The 23,208-nt window shown below is 41.0% G+C and overlaps 2 protein-coding genes across 5 annotated transcripts; both read left to right on the forward strand.

Annotated features, from left to right (window-relative positions):
- Positions 1 to 9: 9 nt before the first annotated feature.
- map2k4a (mitogen-activated protein kinase kinase 4a) lies at positions 10 to 11,332 on the forward strand. Of its 3 annotated transcripts, XM_083676646.1 has the most exons (13): positions 10 to 417; positions 1,010 to 1,045; positions 3,786 to 3,818; positions 5,727 to 5,829; positions 6,007 to 6,181; positions 6,461 to 6,580; positions 6,836 to 6,955; positions 7,062 to 7,113; positions 7,309 to 7,436; positions 10,110 to 10,187; positions 10,334 to 10,482; positions 10,677 to 10,722; positions 10,946 to 11,332. In XM_083676646.1, exons 1-13 carry the CDS (start codon positions 249 to 251, stop codon positions 11,057 to 11,059), a joined length of 1,323 nt encoding a protein of 440 aa, XP_083532772.1. In that variant the 5' UTR covers positions 10 to 248; the 3' UTR covers positions 11,060 to 11,332. The 3 variants fall into 3 exon arrangements, with proteins under 3 accessions (XP_083532772.1, XP_083532773.1, XP_083532774.1); XM_083676647.1 differs by lacking the exon at positions 3,786 to 3,818; XM_083676648.1 differs by lacking the exons at positions 10 to 417; positions 1,010 to 1,045 and adding an exon at positions 2,339 to 2,684.
- An 862-nt stretch (positions 11,333 to 12,194) lies between these two features.
- Positions 12,195 to 20,069, forward strand: elac2 (elaC ribonuclease Z 2). Of its 2 annotated transcripts, XM_083676999.1 has the most exons (25): positions 12,195 to 12,226; positions 12,456 to 12,664; positions 12,759 to 12,809; positions 12,910 to 12,980; positions 13,110 to 13,174; positions 13,397 to 13,454; positions 13,668 to 13,736; positions 13,891 to 14,046; positions 14,285 to 14,340; positions 14,445 to 14,503; positions 14,595 to 14,667; positions 14,802 to 14,914; positions 15,094 to 15,192; positions 15,311 to 15,449; positions 15,608 to 15,693; positions 15,956 to 16,077; positions 16,318 to 16,414; positions 16,556 to 16,694; positions 16,803 to 16,841; positions 17,042 to 17,151; positions 17,391 to 17,490; positions 17,621 to 17,741; positions 18,395 to 18,473; positions 18,988 to 19,132; positions 19,537 to 20,069. In XM_083676999.1, the coding sequence occupies exons 2-25, from the start codon at positions 12,468 to 12,470 to the stop codon at positions 19,780 to 19,782; spliced, it is 2,490 nt and encodes an 829-aa protein (XP_083533125.1). In that variant the 5' UTR covers positions 12,195 to 12,226; positions 12,456 to 12,467; the 3' UTR covers positions 19,783 to 20,069. The 2 variants fall into 2 exon arrangements, with proteins under 2 accessions (XP_083533125.1, XP_083533124.1); XM_083676998.1 differs by having other exon boundaries at positions 12,201 to 12,664.
- The last annotated feature ends 3,139 nt before the right edge of the window (positions 20,070 to 23,208 follow it).

Raw genomic sequence — 23,208 nt, forward strand, 5'->3', positions numbered from 1 at the left:
ATTGAATGAAGAAGCTAGGTGTGTGAGTCTGTAATGGAAAGGTGGACCAGCCGGACTATCAAGCATTGGCTATCTACTGTCTTTTATTAGAGGCACATCATCTAAATTATTTGACTCTTACTTGTTCGCTCTGATTAGTCTTCATCATTAACCACTTGCTTTCGACTCGAAGCCTAGCTATCCAGGCTGACTGTAATTCTCCTGCCTGAAAAGGGTGAAGTTGCTCTTGGGTCTCTGCATTGCAGCCTATGCTGCTGCTGATGGAATTCATCAAACACACAACAATGGCGACTCCCAGTCCTAACACCAACTCAGCAACGTCAACCAGCCACAACAGCAATAACGCAGGATCTACAGCAACATCACATCACCACCAGTCCCAGTCGCAACACATAACGACAATGAGCAGCATGCAGGGTAAGGAGAGGGGAATGTAAAATACCCGTTTGTTAGTCAAGCTAGCTAAACTAGCCACATATTTTGAGTGAGTCAGAGTGTTGTCTCTGTGTAATAACGGTGTAGCAAGCAAGCTAGCTAAACGGTACTAGCTACATAAACTAGTACGTTTCCATGGATCCTGCCGTAGTCTCACTAGAGCCTGCTAGTGAACCAGTAATAATGGTATATAAACATGTTTCGCATGCCAATACGGTCTCACTGAAAGGCTAGGGAGATGTATGGGCAGTTGGCTAACTTGCTAGCAAGCTAGCTAACTGTCAAGTACATCATCTTTGTGTCTAGCTAAATACGCTAAAGCTGGCGAGTTTATCAGCTTGCTAGCTAACACTGTTTTTCTTTCCTTGAACCTGTGAAGACATTGAGTTATGTATGATTTGATGCCAAGGCGTAATGTCAGGGTTGTAGCAAGCTAGCTAAGTTACTCAGTGAAACTTGATGATGGAAGTTGCATCCTCTTACATTTCAAATACATTCACCAGGGGCTTGTCAACAGTGTACCGTTTCCAGTCAAACATGTGTTTTTCAATCAATGTGTCATTTTCACTTACAGAATCCAACACGTGCTGGAGATGTCAGAGTGAAACAGGTAGCTACTGTCAATATTACATATTTTATAGACTTATAAAGGTAAATTTTAGGTAGATTCAGCTTTATGAATCACGTTTGTTACCTATAAAATAGTAGTATGCTTTTGTCATTAGCTTCATGGATATTGTATATTGCATGTTGTTCTGGAAGTATGAACCCTGTATGTTCTGTTATTTGAGTTCCTCAAAGCTCACACCACCAAACTGAATACAATTGTTGGAATTGTTACTATCAGATTTGTACATAACCATCTCCCAAGTTTATGTTTATTTTGTTGACCTAGTTGTAAATGGAACACCAATTGATTGCACAATTTCCAGGGTGCATTGATGCTGACTCACAGATCGGTGCAAGATCCATATGGCTGTTCTATTCCAAATAGGTTTGGTTTGTTGTAGGTCTATGAATTCCAACCTTGTGAAGTGCAACTTTTGTTAAGGCAGTTCATCCCTGTTAAGATCGTATTCATTAATACTCCTGACATTTTGTCAACAATGTGCATGTGACATCCATATCTCTGACCTGCCCAAGCAGCTGACTTTGTACTTTTGTGTACTTACTCAAAGTATACTTTAATTTCATGCCCTTAAATTTGTGCTTTAGTATACTGGCAAAAGGTATACTGGAAATGAATGTATTTTAAATTGTACTTCAGTATACTGACACAAAATATATTTTATTGTCATATCCTTACATGTGTACTTCTGTATACTTATAAAATAGTGTACTTGTATTTCAAACATTCATAATCCCATGCTTGTATGCAATTATTTCTCATTTTGACATGAGAGAGACCCTGAGTGTTAGGTAACCTGGTCCTTCAACTTCAATGCAGTTGCACCTCTAATGGGGTCAATTAGAAACTCTGTTTTGGCAAGTAAATATCTTGGTCGTTTTAGGCCATTAGTCAACAATCTCAGCGACGGCTTTGAAAAGATAATCTTATTATAAGTATACTTAAATATGAGGTAAGAGGGGTCAATTTAACATATTTCAAGTATACTTACTGTAGTATGCTTAACCTACATAATTTACTTTAATTTAATTATCATGTATCATGATTTAATTAATCATTTTAGTATATTAACTTTAATACAATTTAAGATGGGTCATTTTAATATAAATTCATATACTTTTAGTATGTTAAAACTCAAGTATACTAGAAATATAATAGTTAAGTATGCTTTAAGTATATATTTTCTTGGTTTAGGCATTAAATCATAGCAAATGAAGTACAGATAAAAACAAGTAGATAAGTTGGTATCGATTGCTTTCAGTTTGGAACTCCTGAGTTTCTTCGATTTATTATGGACTAAATGGAACTGAATCCCCCAAACATATTAATACAATAGTATGTAGGCTTATATCAATAGCCACCAGACTGTTGCAGGCTAGCCCCATACTTACTTGTAGAGTGATGTTACAAAGCAAAGCTCAAGAGATCTATCCTATGTAGCTTGTATGTTACTGGGGTTGATGGTCTCTCAATGGCTGTAGAAATGTTATCCTCTGTTATGGTGCTCTTTTCTTGTCATGCATTGTTTGAGCACTAAATGCCTATATTCCCATGATGTGTTTCCTTCCTTACCTTATGCTACTAACTACCCAAAACCCTCCTGCCTTGGTGCTGAACGACGGTGAGCTGTGCCAAGAATCGTGTTTTTTTTAATTGAGTGTGTCCCTCTGTCAACATCATTTTCATGGATGTATTTCATTTTTGTATTTCCTGCTTGTAGAATGTTATTTTTATGCCCTCATTAGCGCTACTGAATTTGTTTAAGCCATATCATAATCAAGTTCTCTCAATTGTGTTTGACTATGTATGTGCATGTAAATGCATTACCCCCCCCCCCCCCCCCCCAACAAATGCATTTAACTCTGTGGTGGAATGCTTTAGGGTAAATCTTTACCAGTTCACTGATGCGAGGCCCTTATAAAAGTTCAGTAGTTCACTCAGCAGAAAATAATTGACCTCTGTCATAGCCAAACATGTTTACTAGGACATTTCAAAGACTGGTGTTACATTTGACAGTTGACTGATTTTTAAAATGTATTTATAACATGATCAAGCAGATTTTGTTTGTGAATATATCAACAATATTTTGAAGTCTTCAGTTACTGTGTAGAAAAACAAAATGTGGCATTGGTTTCTCTTGTGAAAGACAATACAATCGAGGGTTTGTGGAATGTGCCAACATAATATCCAGGGTGGAGAATACTAGCATTGCATATTTATAAGCCAAAGTTTTCTTCTTTTTTTCTTGTTGATCAATAGGTTCCCTTATTATCAGCGACAATTGGGTCAGTCATGTTCAAAGCATATTTAATTTAGGGGGTTTGGGTTTTTCTGCTGATTCAAACAAATTGTCTATTTTAACCTATTATTAATACTAGTGTCACATGGGTGACAAGGCTGCTGCTTGTACAGATGGTAATATCTATTAAGAAGACAATAAGAAGTTTATTATGTAGACTGTAAGCTATAGCCTTGATCTGGATTTCTTCAATAAGTTGGTCAAGCTTTATGTTATTTTCATTGAAGTGCTTTAAACTGAGGTTCTTCTTCAGTTTACTATACTACTAGCCACTAGCTTGGTTCTTGTGATGGTCTTTTCGCAAGAAGATGCCACACTCTATTGAACTAACGATATCATCTATCTATCGGGGAATATATACAAATGAATAATAGCCTAAAAAAGGTGAAATTTGAAAAGAACATGTTCTCTTCTCACCTCTAGGGTTTCAGATAAACCTGTCTGGAGCTCCCCCAAGTAAGCCAAACCTCTTTTGCTACAGTACCAACAATTCTCAACCATTTGTTTACGCCTGATGGTCTGGTATGGAGGAGTCTGTCCTCTGTTGTTCTCAACTAATCCAAGTGAAGAGTCGTTGGGGTCTGGGCATGTAGGCTTGTGCCGGTATTGATGGCTATTGTGGTCAAATCACAAACATTGATTGTCTGATTAACTAGCTTAGGGGGAAGTTGGTGTGTTTGTTTCAAGACACTTGGTCATCATGTTTTACTCAAGCAGAGATAGAAACATTTTTATAGAAACATATATATATAATGTTACTGCTACTTATTACCAAACCATTTAGCCTAATGTTCAAAAAGATGATTGTTTGTGATGTTAATTTACCCAACCCCTATTGTGATCATACATCGGCACAAGCCTAGAGCATAGAGCATAAAGCTTCCATTGACATTTGGGTACTTAATTTACTCTGGCTTTCAACTGGTCTTCACCACTGTTTGGTCAGGGCTGCTCCACACTGATGACCTTCTTCACTAAATGGCACTCTGTCAGAATGTTCTTAATCTTAAGAAAGGTGCAGTTCTTTACCTGTAATTATTAACCCAATGTGGTTTCATTAAACGTTGTAATGGTAGCTCTTCCTCGTGTTGGTTTCAGGTGTGCTACTAACTATTAAGCAAAGCTAATAATGCTTGAGGTTTTATCACTTGTTTTTGTTTTTCAGCAAATTTGCAGTTTAGCATTTTGAACATTTGTGTTTTTTGGCATGAGCTTCACTCAAACAAACACTTGCTTGTTGAGACATGGAGACACTTGAAGTGTGATTTCGAGTATGCCATTTTGATTGGACTTTCAGTACACACATTCTTGTGGTATTTTTGGGTGGATGGAGAACAGAATGTATCCTTCATTTCAAAGTGAAATAAAAGAAATTGTCCTTGGGAAGCTGCCTTCCTCCCAGCAACATTGAGTTTTGGTCTATGATTTTCAGTCTGTGCAGTTTAGGCTGTTTTATCCTTATGTATGGGTCTGAGGGTTAGGGTTAGTCCCGTCTTGCATCATATCAGGCACAGATCTGTTAAGTGCACATTTTAGTCAAGCTGTCATATCAATACATACCTTTTTGTTCTGTTTTTAGGGTTAGGGTTAACCTAACCCTAACCCTAAGATGTTTCACAGTCTCAATAGGAAAATTGAATTGAAGAAAGCAAAACTGTGGTTAATCAATATAGCCTACAGTGTTTATGAACTGCCAAGCAAAACCATAGTGGGTAAGTATTTCATAGTTGCTAGGCTTGTATCCTGAATGTCCTTGGGACATGAGTCACTATGCTTTAGAGCAATTGTCTACTGAGAAGTGTAAGCCTATTGCCTCCGTATCAGCTCACGTGAACCGGTGAACGTGCAGGCTACCACCTGCAATGAGTCACTTGTTCTCACTAGCAGGACATGCTTTATAACAATGTTAATATCTCATACCTAGGAGATGTTTACCTCGAGCAGCTGTCAAGAGCTGTCTGGGTAAAAGAAATGGACGAGATGATTATGCTTTATGTTGACACTCCTGCAGTTCATTAAGGCACTGTAGCATTAAAATAAGTAACCAGGCCAAATCCTAACCTGATTGTGTGGACTAACCCAGGTAGCTGAGTAGGGTAGTTTTAAAATAAGTAGGCCTGTCTTTGTCAGTTTGGTGAAACGCATGTGAAGGGCTGAGGTCATTACCCTTACAAGCATTGTCCCTCAGTGGATTACAAAGCATGTCTACAGTATATTTACCCCCCCCTCCCCCCCCAGTGGTGACCTGTGTGTTTTCATGCGGTTTGTTTTTGTGTGTTGGGTTTGCTGTTTGTCTTGCACTGTCCCTGTCATGGACTTCTTGTATATAATCTAAAATACACTCCTCTACCTCCTCCCTATCAGGTAAACGCAAAGCACTGAAGTTAAATTTCGCCAATCCCCCGATAAAACCGGCGACCAGATTCACTCTGAATACTGCAGGACCCCCATTCCAGAACCCCCACATGTAAGTGCTCTTCTTGACTTTGCAGTGGAGATGTTTTTTTAGCATTAGCCTTGGCACCAACTCCTCTAGAATAAACTGTTATGGTCATAAACTCTTCATGTCCAAAGACAGACAATGTGAATGTCTGGATACCAATCTGTCACAAGTAATCTGTCTTACACCTATTTTTGTGGTCAGAGAGAGGCTGCGGACGCATAGTATCGAGTCGTCAGGGAAGTTGAAGATATCTGACAAACAGGATTGTGACTTCACGGCTGAGGACCTCAAGGACCTAGGCGAGATCGGCCGGGGCGCTTATGGCTCTGTCAACAAGATGGTGCACAAGCCTAGCAACCAGATAATGGCTGTCAAGGTGACTGCCCTCATTGACCTCTTATTGATTAGCCTAGTGGGCGTGCTAGGGCCTGATTCATGCCTGCCTGCTAACTCACTATTGAAATGCACAGGATGTGTTTTACCCTCAGTCATATGTTGGACTAACAGTTATACAGTATTGTGAAATGGAACTGAATATTCTCCAGAAATACTTAAGTGTGCACGACTAACCAGGGAACTGTAACCAGTTGCCCGTGGTGAACCCCCAGCCATTGTGTGTGTGTGTGTGTGTGTGTGTGTGTGTGTGGTCTCACAGAGGATCAGGTCAACGGTTGATGAGAAGGAACAGAAGCAGCTGCTGATGGACTTGGACGTGGTCATGAGGAGTAGTGACTGTCTCTTCATTGTTCAGTTCTACGGGGCTCTGTTCAGAGAGGTAAAACCTTGTATTCTAACTTATTTATAACTGATTTCTAGATGTATTCCATGCATTGGATGTAAGTGTAATTGCTCTGTAGGCCATAGTGTGCTAGTACTGTGTTTCCCCATATGGCAGTACTGTTAGGTGTTATTTTGTGTCAATGTTGATGAAGGACATTTTAATGTTGCTATAATACAGTAGTGTTTGTTATCAGATCACCTGTATTTTTCTCCCTGTATCTGGATGGATCATGACTGTGTTCTCTTTCAGGGGGACTGTTGGATATGTATGGAACTTATGTCTACCTCGTTTGACAAATTCTACAAATATGTATATTGTGCATTAGATGATGTGATTCCAGAGGAAATATTAGGCAAAATAACATTAGCTGTAAGTTGTCATCCATATCCTTGACATTATTTACATCTATTGATATTATTTGACACGTTTTCCGCCGGGATATGTACTCATGTGTTGCTGTAATTCATTATTGCAGACTGTAAAAGCACTAAACCACTTAAAAGAAAACTTGAAAATTATTCACAGAGGTAAGACTGAACCACCCCTTCATAATGTTTCTTTTTTTTCAAACTTTTTTTTTTTTCATTTGAATAGATTTGTTGTCCTGTCATTACCTCATACTGATCTATGTACCCTTGCTTAGGCCGATATGGAAGCATCTGTGCTTTACCCAGAAATCATAGCTCATAGAGTTGATCTCTTTTCTATATTCCTCCTCTCAGACATCAAGCCATCCAACATCCTCCTTGACAGGAATGGCAACATTAAGCTTTGTGATTTTGGCATCAGTGGCCAGCTGGTGGACTCCATCGCCAAAACCAGGGATGCAGGCTGCAGACCGTACATGGCAGTAAGTCATTTTAGTGGAACGTTTCATCAGTGTCCTTTCATAGTGAGGGATCATATCAGTCGTGGTCACCTGATGGGAGGGGACTGTGGTGTTGACCATGTTGTTGGTATTGATGTTATAATGGTTGATATTGTCTATGCTTGTTTTGAAGTCCCTATATCAGTCTGGCTGCGGAGTAGCTGTCTGTGTGTGTCTGTGTGTGTGTGTGTGTGTGTGTCTGTCTGTCTGTCTGTCTGTCTGTCTGTCTCATTGCTGAAATGCTCCAAACTGCTGGTGGGAGAATGAGCTCAGTGTAGAAGTGTCATCATCACTGGATTTATTTTCTGCCATGGGCCTTGTTGACGTGAGCAGGGAGCCCCCTGTCCCAGACCAGTTTCCATTCTAAATTTGGTGAAGCACTATCAGGATCCAGGGCACACCTCTGCCACGCGCACCGGACGGCCAGGGAAGGACGGCTTCATTCATGTCTCGGTCGGAATGAAGCCGTCTGTGCTTCTCCCACAACTGTGAGCTCACAGCACAAGAATCTAAGCCACATGGCTCCAGTTTCCTGTTTCCAATTGAAAAATGGCAGCCGTGCCGGGTGCTTGGCCAAGCCATGAATGTTTCTGTCTCTATATGGTCTGGTCATTGGAGAGAAAATCAGACATATCTGAGAAGGTCGAGTAAGGAACAGTAGGATATCTCTCAGTGATGGTTCTGTAGATATTAGTTTGGTTCAAGGTGTTATTATGGCCTGCCTCAACCACAGGTAGGGGGCAGGCTTGAGGTAGGCTCTCTGTCTGGTAGCCCCGGTTGTTATATTATGGTGTAGATCTTATTGTTGGCCCCATGTCTGGAATATTTGATACAGTTAGATCCGGAAATATTTGGACAGTGACACAATTTTCATAATTTGGGCTCTGTACGCCACCGCAATGGATTTGAAATGAAACAATTGAGACGCATTTGAAGTGCAGACTTTCAGCTTTAATTCACGGGGTTGAAAAAAAATATTGTATGAAACGTTTAGGAATTGCAACCATATACAGTATATCCCTAAACACTTCAGAATTCATCCAGCTGCTTCTGTCTTCTGTCACATCATCAATAAACACTAGTGACCCAGTGCCATTGGAAGCCATGCCCATGCCATCACACTGCCTCCACCGTGTTTTATAGATGATGTGGTATGCTTCGGATCATGAGCAGTTCCAAGCCTTCTCCATACTTTTTTCCTCCCATCATGCTGGTGCAGGTTGATCTTAGTTTCATCTGTCCTAAGAATGCTGTTCCAGAACAGGGCTGGCTTTTTTAGATGTTTTTTTTTAGCAAAGTCTAGTCTGGCCTTTCTATTCTTGAGGCTTATGAATGGTTTGCACCTTGTGGTGAACCCTCTATATTTGCTCTTGTGAAGTCTTCTCTTTATGATAGACTTGGATAATGATATGCCTATCTCCTGGAGAGTGTTCTTCACTTGGCTAGATGTTGTGAAGGGGTTTTTCTTTACCATGTGAAGGATCCTGCGATCATCCACCACTGTTGTCCTCCATTCAAGCCTTTTTGTGTTGCTGAGCTCACCAGTGCGTTCTTTTGATAAACAGCTAAAATAACAAAAATTGTCCAAGTATATATGGACCTAACTGTATATTCATTCTATTTAGATATTTACTTGTCAATTTCTACTGATTGTAATATATAATATAATATATGCGATTTAGCTGGCGCTTTTATCCAAAGCGACTTACATTGCAGTGAGTGCAAACATTTTTCAGTATATATGATCCCAGCAGGAACTGACTGTAGCCTAGTTTCAGCTTTATTTCAGCTTTGTTTCGCCATAATGTACAAAAGCACAAGCAATGTATTGGCCCTGAAATCAACTATATTTATTGTAAGAAATTGTACTCGAAAATACTTTTGCTCAGTCCGAATTAGGCTTATTATACATCCCAGTTAATTCTGTCTTTTGCAGAGGAAAGCACCAGCCAGTGAATCTATACTTGTGCTGTTTTAAGTCTATTATAGCTGTGAACTGTGTCCTAGATGAGAGAGCAGGGCTTTTTCCAGTCTTGGCAGATGTGAGCCGGTGCGGTAGCAACTATGCCATAACACGCATCACTGCTGCAGAGCAGTCTGTCCCACTGCTGGTGGGTGACATCATCATCTAATTTAGGCGTATGAATGAGATGAGCAGGAGGAGGTGCTCCCTCCTCTGTACTCAGCATGGCTGGAGTATTCTGATGATGACATTGGCACCCTTTCCAGCCACTGCATTTCCATGTCTTTTTTTTTTTCTTTTCTGAGATGAGGTCACTCATGAAGTAATACTGAGTTGGTTATGTAAGGCAGGTAGAACGTAGCTCCTGGAGAATGAGGACATGAAATGTACGCCCACACTCAAGTCACCTTGTTTAGCTGTGTGCTGCTATGCAGGTGAAAACATGTCCAGAGCTTGAGGTGACCAGGTGGCTTGGTATGTCAGTTGAATGGTCAATAGATAGAATTAAATGTAACTTTTCTGGTACAAATTATAATTGTTGTTTTAAGAAAACAGGGCTGCAGGCCCCATTATAATGTAGTCAATGCATATATCATAGCTGAGATAACCCTTTACTTTTGACATGAGTATGTATGTAAGTGTCTTCGTTATGTGTCACTCATTTCCCCTCTTCACTGTCTCCTCCTCCACAGCCAGAGAGAATAGACCCCAGCGCCTCCAGACAAGGCTATGACGTCCGTTCAGACGTATGGAGCCTGGGGATCACACTGGTGGGTCCAGAACACCCTCCTACTTCCATTAGGTGTTATGACTGTAGCAAAAATCAATGGTTCCCTTAATTGTTTTTGTATTTGCAAAGAGCTGTCGGAACCATTGAAGCCTCACCATGCCTGTGTTGTCTTTGTGCTTGTTGCAGTATGAACTGGCCACAGGGCGATTTCCCTATCCAAAGTGGAACAGTGTGTTTGACCAGCTGACACAGGTTGTGAAGGGAGACCCTCCACAGCTCTGCAACTCAGAAGATAGGCAGTTCTCTCCCAAATTCATCAACTTTGTCAATCTGTGGTAAGAGAGGACAAATACAACTTGTATATGCTTTGCAGTGTGTCAGATTATGGTTTGCAGTCTGCCAGATTGTGCTCAAGATTTGTGTGTCCCCCTGGTGGACAAAATCTGTTATGTCCCAAACATAAGGGACTGGTAGTTTGTTCCTGTACCTTCAAGTTTGTTCTTTTCTCTCTCTCCCCCCCCCCCCCAAGCCTTACAAAGGACGAGTCAAAAAGGCCAAAGTACAAGGAGCTTCTGGTGAGTGTGTGTGAGTGTGTGAGTGTGTGAGTGTGTGAGTGTGTGAGTGTGTGAGTGTGTGAGTGTGTGAGTGTGTGTGTGTGTGTGTGTGTGTGTGTGTGTGTGTGTGTGTGTGTGTGTGTGTGTGTGTGTATGTTTTACATACAGATCTTTACTGATGTGTAGGAACTATACATGTTGTTCTGACATGCCCCGTCTATGTGTGTGTTTGTGTTTGATACAGAGACGGCCGTTCATATTGATGTATGAGGAGCGTTCAGTGGATGTGGCCAGTTACGTCTGCAGAATCCTGGATCAGATGCCCACCTCTCCCAGCTCCCCCATGTATGTGGACTGAATGTGGAGTGACAGAGGAACAGCAGCCTGGAAAAAAACTACAAAACAAAACAACGGTGTAAAGATTTGTTTCATCACATATTGCAGTGTTAAAAGAAAAGTAAAAAAAAAAAAAAGTAAAACCTATACACCATGTGCAATAAGACTGGTGTTCATTTCAGTCATGTCTGTATAATATCAACATTCACACATCTCTCTCTCTCTCGCTCTGTCTTTGTCTGTCTCTCTCTCTCTCTCTCTCTCTCTCTCTCTCTCTCTCCCCCCTACACAAACACACCTGTAAGTATATAATAGTAACTGAATGAATAATATACCATGGTCTTGGTTCATCTCGATGTGAGATCTCATCTCTAATGTGGATACAGCACAGTGATTTAAAATCTGGAATTGTATTTATAGTATTAAATCACTTGTGGAATATATGATTTGGAGATACTTTAATCGACATACTGGAATCATGCTCTTTGTGAACTGTCCCACCTCTTCCATGTATGTGACTTTAAGCATTGTGTTTGGTATCTTAAATGAAACCTTGCTTCTTAGGGTGTAAAGCAATTTAAAAGGTAAATGCATTGATGGACAGGATCATGATATACCTGGTGTCCATCCAATGTTGCGAGGGTGCTGTCCTCACTGTGCAATGGAATATGTGCTGATATATTAAATAAAAAGAGGAAGAAAATATTTTTGGTCTCTGAGATATGTTGTTGTTCTGAATGTGAAGTATGTGAGCTCAGGTTCATTCATTGATGGTTCTGGTGCAGAAATGCCAGACAGACAGACAGACAGACAGACATGTTCTCATTTATGCTGTATAGACATTTTCATGATTTAGAATGTTTTTTATTATATCACTTGATTATATGACTTGACACAATGGCAATGTTACACTGATATGCCAGCATTTGTCTCTTTCAGATTGTCACCTGTAATGTTCACAAGATTAATATTATGTCAATTGTTTATGTATTTGGTATTATTCCATGAAAACACAAGACCTACAAGGTCCGCCTACTTCAGCGAGGGTCTTGGTGTGATTGGTTCATCGGTTTAAGGAATTGCCTCCTACGCCAATGAATGAGAGTGTGATGACAACGTCATCATTCAACGCCGGAAGAAAACTCACATGTGTCAACCTCTAAGGTCTTGGCTGGATGTGTACTGTTAGGTAAAGTGATATTTTAGAGATCTTGTTAAATATTTATCCGCATTTTTTGTGTGTGCTCCATGACATGTAATTACAACGCGTTGTCCTAGTGAACCGAAGGTCTATTATGAATACAGTGTCCCTCAACTTGAAATCCACTGCATGGCCATTTGTGAAACATTTTACTTTTACTGGTCGCCCTCGAAGCAACTCATGCAGTGACTATCGTTTTCACCGGACTATTTTCCAGTTTCTAGGCACAATGGCTACGAACATAACAGGCAACCACAATCAAGGTTCAAGGAAATCCAGACCCAAAGATACATTACGGCACGTGAAATCTAAAGAACAGAGGAAACGTGGAGAAGTGCATGGACCAGCTACTGTCTATGTGCAGGTCGTTGGTGCAGGGAGCAGAGATAATGGCGCATCACTTTATGTCTTCTCCGAGTTCAATAGGTAAATAAACCTGCCTGAGAATCTGATCACACAGAGCCAAATACTTTCACTCTCTTGCAAGCATGTTTACCTTGCTGTCCCTCCTATCTGGCAGGTACCTTTTTAACTGTGGTGAGGGAACACAGAGGCTGATGCAAGAACACAAGTAAGTTGTTGGGCCTGCCAATAGGCTGACATCACATTTTCAAAAATCATCAAAGGCACAGCTAAATAAGAAACTGAACAAAATGTGTTGCTTTTGTCAGGTTAAAAGCTGCTCGCTTGGACAATATCTTCCTCACTAGAATGAGTTGGGAGAATGTTGGAGGCTTATCAGGTACAGTTAAGTGTAACTGTATCAACATGACAAGCATGTCAACCTGTAAACAGTGTAGGACCACACATCTGCTCTTTGTGAACATCATGTCTCTAACTCATGTCATATTCTGTGTGCTCTCTGGTGCAGGGATGATATTAACCCTGAAAGACACTGGTGTCCCAGAGTGTGTTCTTTCTGGACCACCACAGCTGGTGAGTGAGTGAATGACATTGTAGTAAACAAGCATTTCATTCTATAATGCTTTGTGACATGTATCATGGTGAATCTCTGTTAATAAGTGCAGCTGGAGATGGATTGCATTGCAATGAAAATGTTTCAAATGTGTTGTCTGCAATCATGTTAATTTATGTGCAGTATTGTATGATTATTGGGTATGATCATTATCTAATGTTTCATGTCCCCTCATTATTAAGGAGAAATATGTGAATGCCATCAAAGTATTCTCAGGACCACTGGAAGACATCAAGCTAGGTATTCTGAACTTCATTGGCTATTACTCATGCATGAATAGGTTATTTTAGCGTGGGTCTTTTGTATGTGTTACATCTGGGTCCTTAGCTTAATTGAAATTGAATTGTATGAAACCAAGTTTGCATTGTTACTCGAGTCATTTTCAGGTTTTATTGTGAATAAATAATCAATAATAACATTTTAGTTGACTTTGTTCATATCTTGTCCCTCCAGCTGTACGACCCTACACTGAGAAACAATACACAGATGAAACGATGGCTGTTAGCCAAGTACCCATATTTGGTAAGTTCAAGTAAACACCCAGCTATAATGTGGCTTTTATTTTCATATCTTCATATTTCACATTGTTTATTCTATTAGTGGTGTTGTTTTTTTGATGTTATCTTGCTGAAGAAATGTTGATTAACACTCTTCCCCCTCTGTCATTCCATCTTAGCACAGCTTCGAAGGCATGGCCCACAGCACTCCCCTGGCCCAGCGAGGAGCAGCTCCTCGAGCAGTCCCCCTTACTCCCAGAGGAGGGAGCTGTGGAGGCCGGAGGACTCTGAGGATACCCACTCTGACAGCAGGAGGGAGAGGGCAGCCAGTCCAGGTGAGGCAAGGAGCATACAGGCTCTGTTAGGAACATTTTAACCCTTACTTGCACAGCTCATGTTAATGTTTTTGCCATAAGGCTGGTGGCCATTGAGTTTCAAGTGTGAATAAGTAGCACTTCAGGGAGGACAGTTGTTTTAAACCATTGTCTAACTATTTACGAGGCAGCATTTGTCTGGTGTTGCCGTAGCACATTACCACAAGCTTATACTGCATGTATATATTTTGCATCTCAGATGGAAAACCAAAAGCAACAAGGGATCCTTCTTTGGTTGTTGCATTTGTTTGTAAGGTGAGAAACTGAATATTATAGAATATAAAAAAATATAAAAAATGTTTTCCCTACTTTGGAAGTTGAATTCACCTTTTGATGTTGAATGTTGTCCTTCATTTAAGGTTCACCCCAAGAAGGGGAATTTCTTGGTTCTCAAAGCCAAAGAACTTGGATTACCCGTGTAGGTATTTACCGATATACTTGTAGTTGCTATGCCTGCTCAGTCATGTTACACACATCATTAATGTCATCATCACACTTCTTTTCCACAGAGGCACAGCTGCTATTGGCCCATACATTTCAGCACTGAAGGATGGGAAAAGTGTGACCTTTGAAGGGAAAGAGGTACCCCAAATATTTCGTTTTTGGTCCATTTAGTCAGTATAACTGAATATTAACATATGTCGTTTAGTTGTCTGATGACATTATTTTGATTTATTTAACCTTTATTTATTGTTGCTGTTGTCGTTGTCCTGCAGATTCATCCTGAGCAGGTGTGCACCCCTTCTGACCCAGGGCCAGTCTTCCTTGTGGTTGAGTGTCCCTCTGAGGAGTTTGTTCAACCCATCTCCACCAATCAGCAGCTGAGCAGGTAACAGCCTCAGTCGAGTTGATCAGTGTCAGAAGCTGCTTTCATGAAGAAGAACACGGACATTTTACCAGACCTAAACTCCTGATAAACCATGCTGCCTATTATTAGTAACCTTGTAGTTTATAAGTTGAATACAGTAAAGCCAATTCAACTGTCTGAGAGGTGTGTCTTATCTGCAGATACCAGAGTGGAGGGACTGAAGACCCTGCCGCCTTAGTGGTCCACATGACACCAGAGTCTGTACTGAAAACTGATGAATACAAGCAGTGGATGGAAAGGTACCCATTTCAGCCACAGACTGTTTGGATCTACATTCACCTCTCTCCCTGACCCTTTTGATCTTAAAAAAAATAAATAAAAAATAATAAAATAAAAAGGGTTTTGTGTGTATTCTAGGTTTCCATCCACAACAGAGCACTTGATCCTGAATGAACAAGTTTCCACTGTTCACAACATCAGGAGCCACAAGATTCAAGCTCAGCTAAATTTGATTCATCCAGAGATATTTCCTGAGCTCAAACACTACAAATCTAAGGTAAGCTGTAAGTGGTGTTGAAAATGTATCATCGGAAAGCTGCTCCGACACCGAGAACAGCATGGACTTTGAGTCCTTTTTATAACTTGCATTGTGTTCATTTCTTTTTTACTCATGGATTTGCTAAAGCTCAGACTCTTTCTGTTGTTATTCTCAAGGAGACACAGGCTGCCCTGCATGTCCCCAATGTCAGGGCAGAGTGTCTGTTGAAATTCGAGCTCAGACCCAAGATTGAATGGCAAAGGTTAGTCTGTCCTTCCCTCCCCAATCTACCAGACATTAGTCTGCAGTTACAAAAGGTCTGCTTCCTCACAGAAAACAGAGTCAGAGGGAACACTACTTTCAACCATTATTTTTCTCTCGCCTAATAGACATAAAAGCATTGTTTGTCATTCCCTCCTCTTTAGATGTCAAAACAGTCAGTCAAATGACAAAGTAAGAATCCCTGCCATTCTCGGCAGTGTGTGACCAGTGCTGTGTTCGTTATTCTGTTTCTCATTTGTTAGAGATGCCATCCTTGCTTGTGACACTGAAGAGTTTGTGAAAGAGGCTGCAGAGGTCTCTAATTTTCTCCAAGAAGTGGAGAAGTGCAAGCAGTTTCGCGCCACTGATGCCGCAGTGCAGTCTGGTGAGGCCTCCTCTGATGCATGTCATAGGAAGATCAGTCCAACCACTCTCACTGACGTCTCCTGTCATTTTCCTGACATTCTCTTTAATTAAATTGTCCAAATCTCTAACATGGGTTTAATTTTCTTTTAGTCCCCTTTTTTTCATACAGTAGCTCATAGTTTCATACAGTAGCTCTTCATTTCAGAGTGGCATAGAAAATGTGGTGCATATGGGTTTATGTTTGTGTATTTTTTCACAGGGCGGGCTGACAAATACCCTGAGGTGGTCTTCTTAGGAACTGGATCTGCACTTCCTATGAAGATCAGAAACGTCAGTGGCACGTTGGTTAACGTCAGGTATGGGCCTCAGTTTTGCTCATACAAACTCAACAATGAGATGGTACTGTCTATTCTGGGGTAGCTGAGAAGGTGTGTGTGTGGTTGTTTGTGTGTGGTTAAGTTGCTTGGTTGGTTGACAAAGTTCCCTCTGTCCTCTAGCCCCTGTCAGTCAGTGCTGCTGGACTGTGGAGAAGGTACCTTTGGTCAACTCTGCCGACACTATGGAGACAGTGTGGATGAGACCCTCTCCAAGATCTCAACAGTCTTCATCTCACACATGCATGCTGACCATCACACTGTAAGGGTGATAATTCATGCCTGTGTTATTTAAGGTATGTCATGTGATAAACAATAATCAACATACTTGAGACCATCTTGAAATGTGTCCATTTTGTTTGTTTTCCAGGGGTTGTTGAATTTGCTGTATCAGAGGGAAAGAGCCTTGGTCAGTGGTGTCTGTTTTTTGAGATTCTTATCCGCATCGAGAAATGTCCAGAATGCCCTGTGACAAAATGATATACCACAACAATGTCCTTGAAGACAAATGTGATTCATGAATGGTGACACACTTGAATGTGTTGGGTGCTGTTTGATTCTCCATTTGTGTTCATTGCTAATGGCCGTCCTCACCTGTTTGCCCTTCAGACAACTCTTGGGAAGGCGTTTACTCCCATCTATCTGGTGGCCCCTCTCCAGATGATGACCTGGCTCAGCCAGTACCACAACCACTGTGAAGAGATCCTCAGCCATGTCAAGTGTGTGGAGAGACTGGGTGTGGGGGCACACTGTATCAATCAAAAAGCTGCTTTCTCCTGTTGTGGTCTAGTTAGACACCTACGTCACGTGCATGTCATCATTCAGGATTATTAGTAGTTTGGTGCACTAGTGGAGATGTATGTAAAATCCAGCAACATCAACACTTTGCATTGTGTGAATCATTTTCCCCATAGAGATGTGACATTGTCTGTCTTAAAACATCTGTTCTCTCTTACAGCTTTGTCCCTAACAAAGCCTTGTGTGATGGGGCTGAGATACCCAAGTACAAAACCAAGTCATTCATTCAAGCGATGCTGAAGAAATCAGATTTGGAAAAGGTATGTTGAAGACTTAAAATGGGGTATCCTGTTTTTTTTTTTTTAAATGAAACATCCCAATGACCAGTTATTGTAAGTCTGTCATCAAAGCTTCAAATAACCTTCTGTCACCTTCTGTCTTCTCTCTCAGTTCCAGACCTGCTCTGTGCGCCACTGTAAGAATGCCTTTGCCTGCAGCATTACTCACCAGTCTGGCTGGCAGCTGGTCTTCTCTGGGGACACCATGCCCTGTGAAGCCCTGGCACAGATGGGTCAGTACAGCTTAAGCTGCTAACACACTACATAATTATTAGCCTCATACGGAGGCCTGTATGGTGTTCCTTATCAAGGATGAGTAGACGTTAATGTTCGGACATTGTAGGGGAACACAATGTTTAAGATGTGAAACTCAGTAACTCTAGAGCTGTCTTCAAACTCTCTGCACGCTTGCAAACTCCCAACATGTTTGATAATTGATTGTGCCCCTGTAATACAAAGTTGCTATTGAAACTGATGAGTATAAATTGACTTGGTATTGAAGGTTTCCTGTCTGATCAGAACATCTCAACCATGCGTATGCTGCACTGGCTGTCTGGCATTATTTATCAGATATTCATTAATGCTATCGATTGCTTTCAAAGCTCACTATGAATCACAAGGTCCTCCTGATAGTTCCTGTGGGAGCCCACTTCATTGACTCTTTTTAAATTGCTCAACTGGATGTTATCCAAGCGAAGCTTCCCAGAGACTGTGGGTATATCCCATGCCTGTTCATTATAGATGGCTTTGCTCTCCAGACAAACAGAGGCGGGTGATGGTTTATTACACAGGCTAGGTGATTGATTTCCTGTGGGACAGGAAGAGCCTGCAAGTGCTTCGCTGTGCAGCAGTTGTGTGATTCATGTGTGTGATTCGCTTTTCAAAGGAAAGAATGCAACATTACTTATTCATGAGGCAACATTAGAAGACGGATTGGAGGAAGAGGCTGTCGAGAAAAGGCATAGGTAACTATATAACTGTAGATATGGCATAGTGTCTCTACTCAGGGGTGCTTGCATTGTTCCATTAGGCAACAATGGCTTTGATTGCATGAATTGAAATGACTAATGAAAAGTTCTTGCAATGAAAATGACTTTTGCATTAGAGAAAGTTAAGAGAGAAGTGGAGCAGGGCCTTTTTCAGCTGACAAAGAAACTCAATGAGCTCTTGAGATGGGATTCATTTTTTCAGGTTCATTCTAACTAGCTGCGTTTTCGAGTGAAATTGGCATCGATTTTTTTGGAACTTCTGGGAGAAAAGATGGTGGCTGCCTTCCGATCTGGTATTTCAGCATTATACAGCGTCAAAAAGGCTCAGACTAGTGTTGAAAGTTAATCAAATGAAAGAATCCCTCAAAGAAACTATTGAACTGAAAAAAAAAAAAATCTCTCTTACAGTACAACAGGGGTCAAGTGTGGTATTTACTGTTGGAATAGAGCCTGTGTGACATGCTTCTCTGTTTACCCTCTGAAACGATAGCACAACCTCCCAGGCCATTGGTATTGGCATGAAGATGAATGCAGAGTTCATCATGCTCAACCACTTCAGCCAGCGCTACGCCAAGATACCCCTCTTCAGTGAGGACTTCAATGAACGAGTGGGAATATCTTTTGACCATATGAGGGTGAGTGAGAATATTGGAAGAATGACCTGTATATTTCCTCCATTTCTTAAGCTTAAACAACACAAGTCCGTTGTGGTCCTCTATGGTCCTCAGTTGGTAGAGCGTGGCGCTGACAAACGCTTAGGTTGTGGGTTTGAAGTCCAGTAAGGTTATTTCCTTCAATGATGTTCATTTCTCCATATGAGCTGCTCAGTTCAAAATGTGCACACCCATTGACCCACCCCTAGTTCAATGGGGTAACTCTACATGCCAAGGCCTGGGCCAACATCAGTTTGTGGTAACATTTAAACCAGAAACTATAGCTGTCTCTGTGGAGATTGGGTATTTTAAAGCCCCCCCTGCTGAGTTCGAGAGGTGTAGTCGCCTTGCATCCTTGTTGACCTTCCCTCTGTCTCCTCCCTCAGATGCGCCTTGGAGATTTCAGAATCCTTCCCAGACTTATCCCCTCCCTCAAAGCCCTGTTTGCAGAGGAGATCGGTGAAATGGAGGGGAGGAGAGAGAGGAGGGAGCTTAAACAGATGAAAGAAGCAAGCGCAGAACTCAACGTGGAGCAGAAGATGCAAGGTGCAGGTGAGGTGGCCAAAGGTGCCAAACGAGAGCAGGAGGATGTGGTGCAGGACCTGGGAAATAAGAGACTGAAGGCTAACTAAGACCTTGTCCATGGCATGGGATTACAACACAAGTTCAGTGAAAATTACTGTTATTTTACTGAAACAATCATAAGTTTGCTTTATTTAAAAAAAAAAAAAATGTGCATGTTGAATACTCTGAGAGAGGTTTTCATTTGGCTGGTGTGGCTTCATCGCTTGTGAATAAAGTGTGTTGACCTATGTTGTTGCTGTCATTGTCATTGCTATGTACATAGAACATGTAATTAACATAGACTTTCTTTCCATTACAAGAATAAACAATATCAAATGATGCTCCATGGGAGTGACCTGTTGTTGTTGTTGTTTTTTTGTATTTTTTTATTAATTTGATGTCATACATTGTACTGTACACACTGAACCATTTCAATAGGAGAATGTAAGAGACCATATTGCGTCATGGAAACTTTCTCAGTGTGCAATGAAATAACAAGGACATGGCAAGTTCATATACAAGTTGGGATTGCATTTCATCACTGAATGTCAACAGTATACGATAGAAAATGTTCCAAATTAAATTTGCTGTTTCTGGTATATTATTTAAACCTATGTGTACCTTCCTTTTGTAAAGTATAGGCAGAAGATCAATGCATTGATGTAGCCCTGAAACATGAAAAATTCAACAATGCTCGTTTGATGTCTGTTTGATAATGATATCCATCAATAAGACAGTGCTCTAATCTTTCTGAGACAAGGCCTCCTGCCGTGGAGTGCCAAAGTTATGCTCTGTGTGAAAACTCTGTTTTGATCTAATACTTATTGGAGTCATAAAAATGAAGTTAGGACTGCTGAAATCCCAATCAGTGGTAGTATTGGAACCTAGTGGATATTGGCAGCTACCAGCTCACAGTGGATGTAGGCCTCTAGGAGCTGCCAGGTCACTGTATCCCTCATATATGGGAATAATGGAATGTAGGTTTCTCTTATGTCTCAGTCTGTCATGATGGTGTTGTATTCATGTCCTCTCACCACCAACACATTTGGTTTGGTTATGTCTCTCCACATGGGGGCGGTAGTGAGCTGTCAGTGTTTATGCCATAGATCGGCCAGAGAGGCAGAGAGGATGTCAGTGGGGCCACAGATAGGGAGCAGGGGCCTCAATATGTCAATTTCAAAGATTGAGTTGACTGTCCACAGTCTTTATTGTGTGTCTTGAAAATAATAGCACAAACAACTGAGAAAGTGTTGACTGCAAGTTGCTCTGAAAAAGGGCATCATCTGTGAATGACTAATGCAATGCAACAACTGTGTTTTTCTCCTCTTTTCTGTTAAATTATTGGTTTAATAAAGCTTATGGGTGAACCAGTGTCCTGTCCCAATGATTGTATCTTTATTCCCCATTGAAGACAGTGGAGACTTATCCTTATATCTTCTGTCCAGTGCGAACCATAGGGGTTAGCCCATAGCCATGTGTGGCAGGAAGTCCTCAGGGGAACATTTGCATTTCAAGGGGGTATTGACCTATCACAACATGCTAGAGAGAAACCTTGATGGGACGGAGAGTCAGTTTTTCCATTTACCACATGAGGGAGCGGTAACCATAAAAATGTCCTCAACACAAGGTAATGTTACGATACACATAGGCTTGGGGAATTGAGTGGGGCCAATGGCACATAATTACCAACTATCTTAAAATCTTTAGGCTCTGATGCACTGATAATTAATATAATTTACTGTATGACGCAGCGGTTGGAAGAGCATGCCATTAGGGTTTTCAAAGAACTTGCATTTTGGTTATATTATGCCATTTTTACTGAATAAGAAGATGGCACTCTGTACACATTTTGCCTCATGACATATCATGTTTTCAAGGAGACTCTATTTTAGGCCGTCTTATCCCCTATGACACAGCTCTCATATTATATATCTGTGTTATCCAAGTGAGACGTGTTCACAGTTTGCTCAGAGAAAACTGAAAGGAGAGCTTTGAGTTCTGAGGCTTGTACCTCACAGGAAACACAGGATAACATTTCTTTTTGTAACCCTAACCCTAACCCTTCATTTGTCCCTATAGGGGCACCTTTTGAAGAATCCTTTAGAGTTCCAATCAGAACCATCTGTGGAAAGAGTTCAACATCGAATCCAAAAGAGTTCTAGAATGGAACCCAAAAAGGTTCTTCAAAGGGTGTAATGAAGAACCCTATTTTGGTACTAACTTTGGTACTTTCTTTCACCAAGATATGTGTTATATTACATCTTCAGTTGGGCTCTGAAGGTTGATAAATAGGCTCAGGGACATAGAAGGTATCAGTCAGTACTTTTTTTTTTTTTTTTTTTAAACTTCAGCTGTGCCTGAAACGGTGACATAAAGGGTAAAGATAGTTGTATGCATCATATATATCAAGAAGATTCCCTCCTTTTGTAGATAAGACAGGTGCTTAAACTCTGAGGAAATTGTGAAATGTGGATTTTTCTGGGCTTAGTGGGCTCAACGAACAAGTGATTACCCTATTTTCTGAAGTGTGAAGCAGTTTGATGAAGAGGCACAGCCTGTAGGCCCAGAGTCCATTAGGGTCCATTTCAGTGACAGTGGCCCAATCTATCCAAGGAAACCTGAATGACAGGCAATGGGGCACAAAGTCCCCCATTCACAGCCATTGTTGTGCCAAAAACTTGAACCTGCCCAATACTAGGAAACTGGACATAACAAAGAAGCATCTTCCATCAAAAATGCATATTCATGGGGGCGCTCAATGGCGTAGCACACTAAGGCGCATACCATATAATTGCAAGGTCCCTGGTTCGATTCCGGGCATCTCTCACCCACTCTTCCTGTCAATCTCTACTATCTATATCCCAATAAAGCAGAAATGCCCTAAAAACATATTTAAAAAAAAAAAGAAAAAAAAAAAGCATTTTCATGGCACACATACATAGTATATTATTTATATATTATATATTATTGAGGTTTCAGTTTCATCTGTCATTCTATGCTATTCTACCAGATTCTGAGTGACTGAATTAGTCGGCAGATAGGAGTGCATTCGGGAGGCCAAGCTCACAAATGTACCAATGTAGCTTCAGTGTTGACCCTCACAGGTAGCATTGGCTTTAGATAAAAGCATGTGCATTGGTAGGTGTGTTGCCTTCTTTCCTTCTCTTTCCATTGCGGTTATTTGTGGATATGGGTTAGGCCCTCAAGGGATACTTTCTAAATTCAGCATATCCACCACCTATGCATTCCCTATCTGGTCTAGAGACTTTAGGCATAGATCAAAGGGAATGTCATTAGAATATAACATCATCAAACAGGAAGGAGGCACGTAAGTTGTTAGCGTTTGTCATCATTTGTTTAGTCTGGAATGAGAGGAGGCAGACGTAAACAGAGCGGGGCAGGGGGCCTGTCTCCAATCAGACACACCTCTGCAGTCTCAATCTCGCCTCAGTCCAAAGTCAATTATGCAGCCTGCTCAGCTCTCTTTACATTTT

The sequence above is a fragment of the Argentina silus genome, assembly GCF_951799395.1.
Source record: "Argentina silus genome assembly, chromosome: 9".
NCBI lineage: Eukaryota > Metazoa > Chordata > Actinopteri > Argentiniformes > Argentinidae > Argentina > Argentina silus.

Excerpts from the sequence above, each read along its gene's own strand:
- elac2 (XM_083676998.1), top strand. The coding sequence starts at position 12,333 with ATGAATACAGTGTCCCTCAACTTGAAATCCACTGCATGGCCATTTGTG. Across the intron at positions 13,737-13,890 it reads TAGCCAAGTACCCATATTTG|CACAGCTTCGAAGGCATGGC; the intron begins GTAAGTTCAAGT and ends ATTCCATCTTAG. Across the intron at positions 15,193-15,310 it reads TACAAGCAGTGGATGGAAAG|GTTTCCATCCACAACAGAGC; the intron begins GTACCCATTTCA and ends TGTGTATTCTAG.
- map2k4a (XM_083676646.1), top strand. The coding sequence starts at position 249 with ATGCTGCTGCTGATGGAATTCATCAAACACACAACAATGGCGACTCCC. Across the intron at positions 418-1,009 it reads GACAATGAGCAGCATGCAGG|AATCCAACACGTGCTGGAGA; the intron begins GTAAGGAGAGGG and ends TTTCACTTACAG. Across the intron at positions 10,483-10,676 it reads ATCAACTTTGTCAATCTGTG|CCTTACAAAGGACGAGTCAA; the intron begins GTAAGAGAGGAC and ends CCCCCCCCCAAG.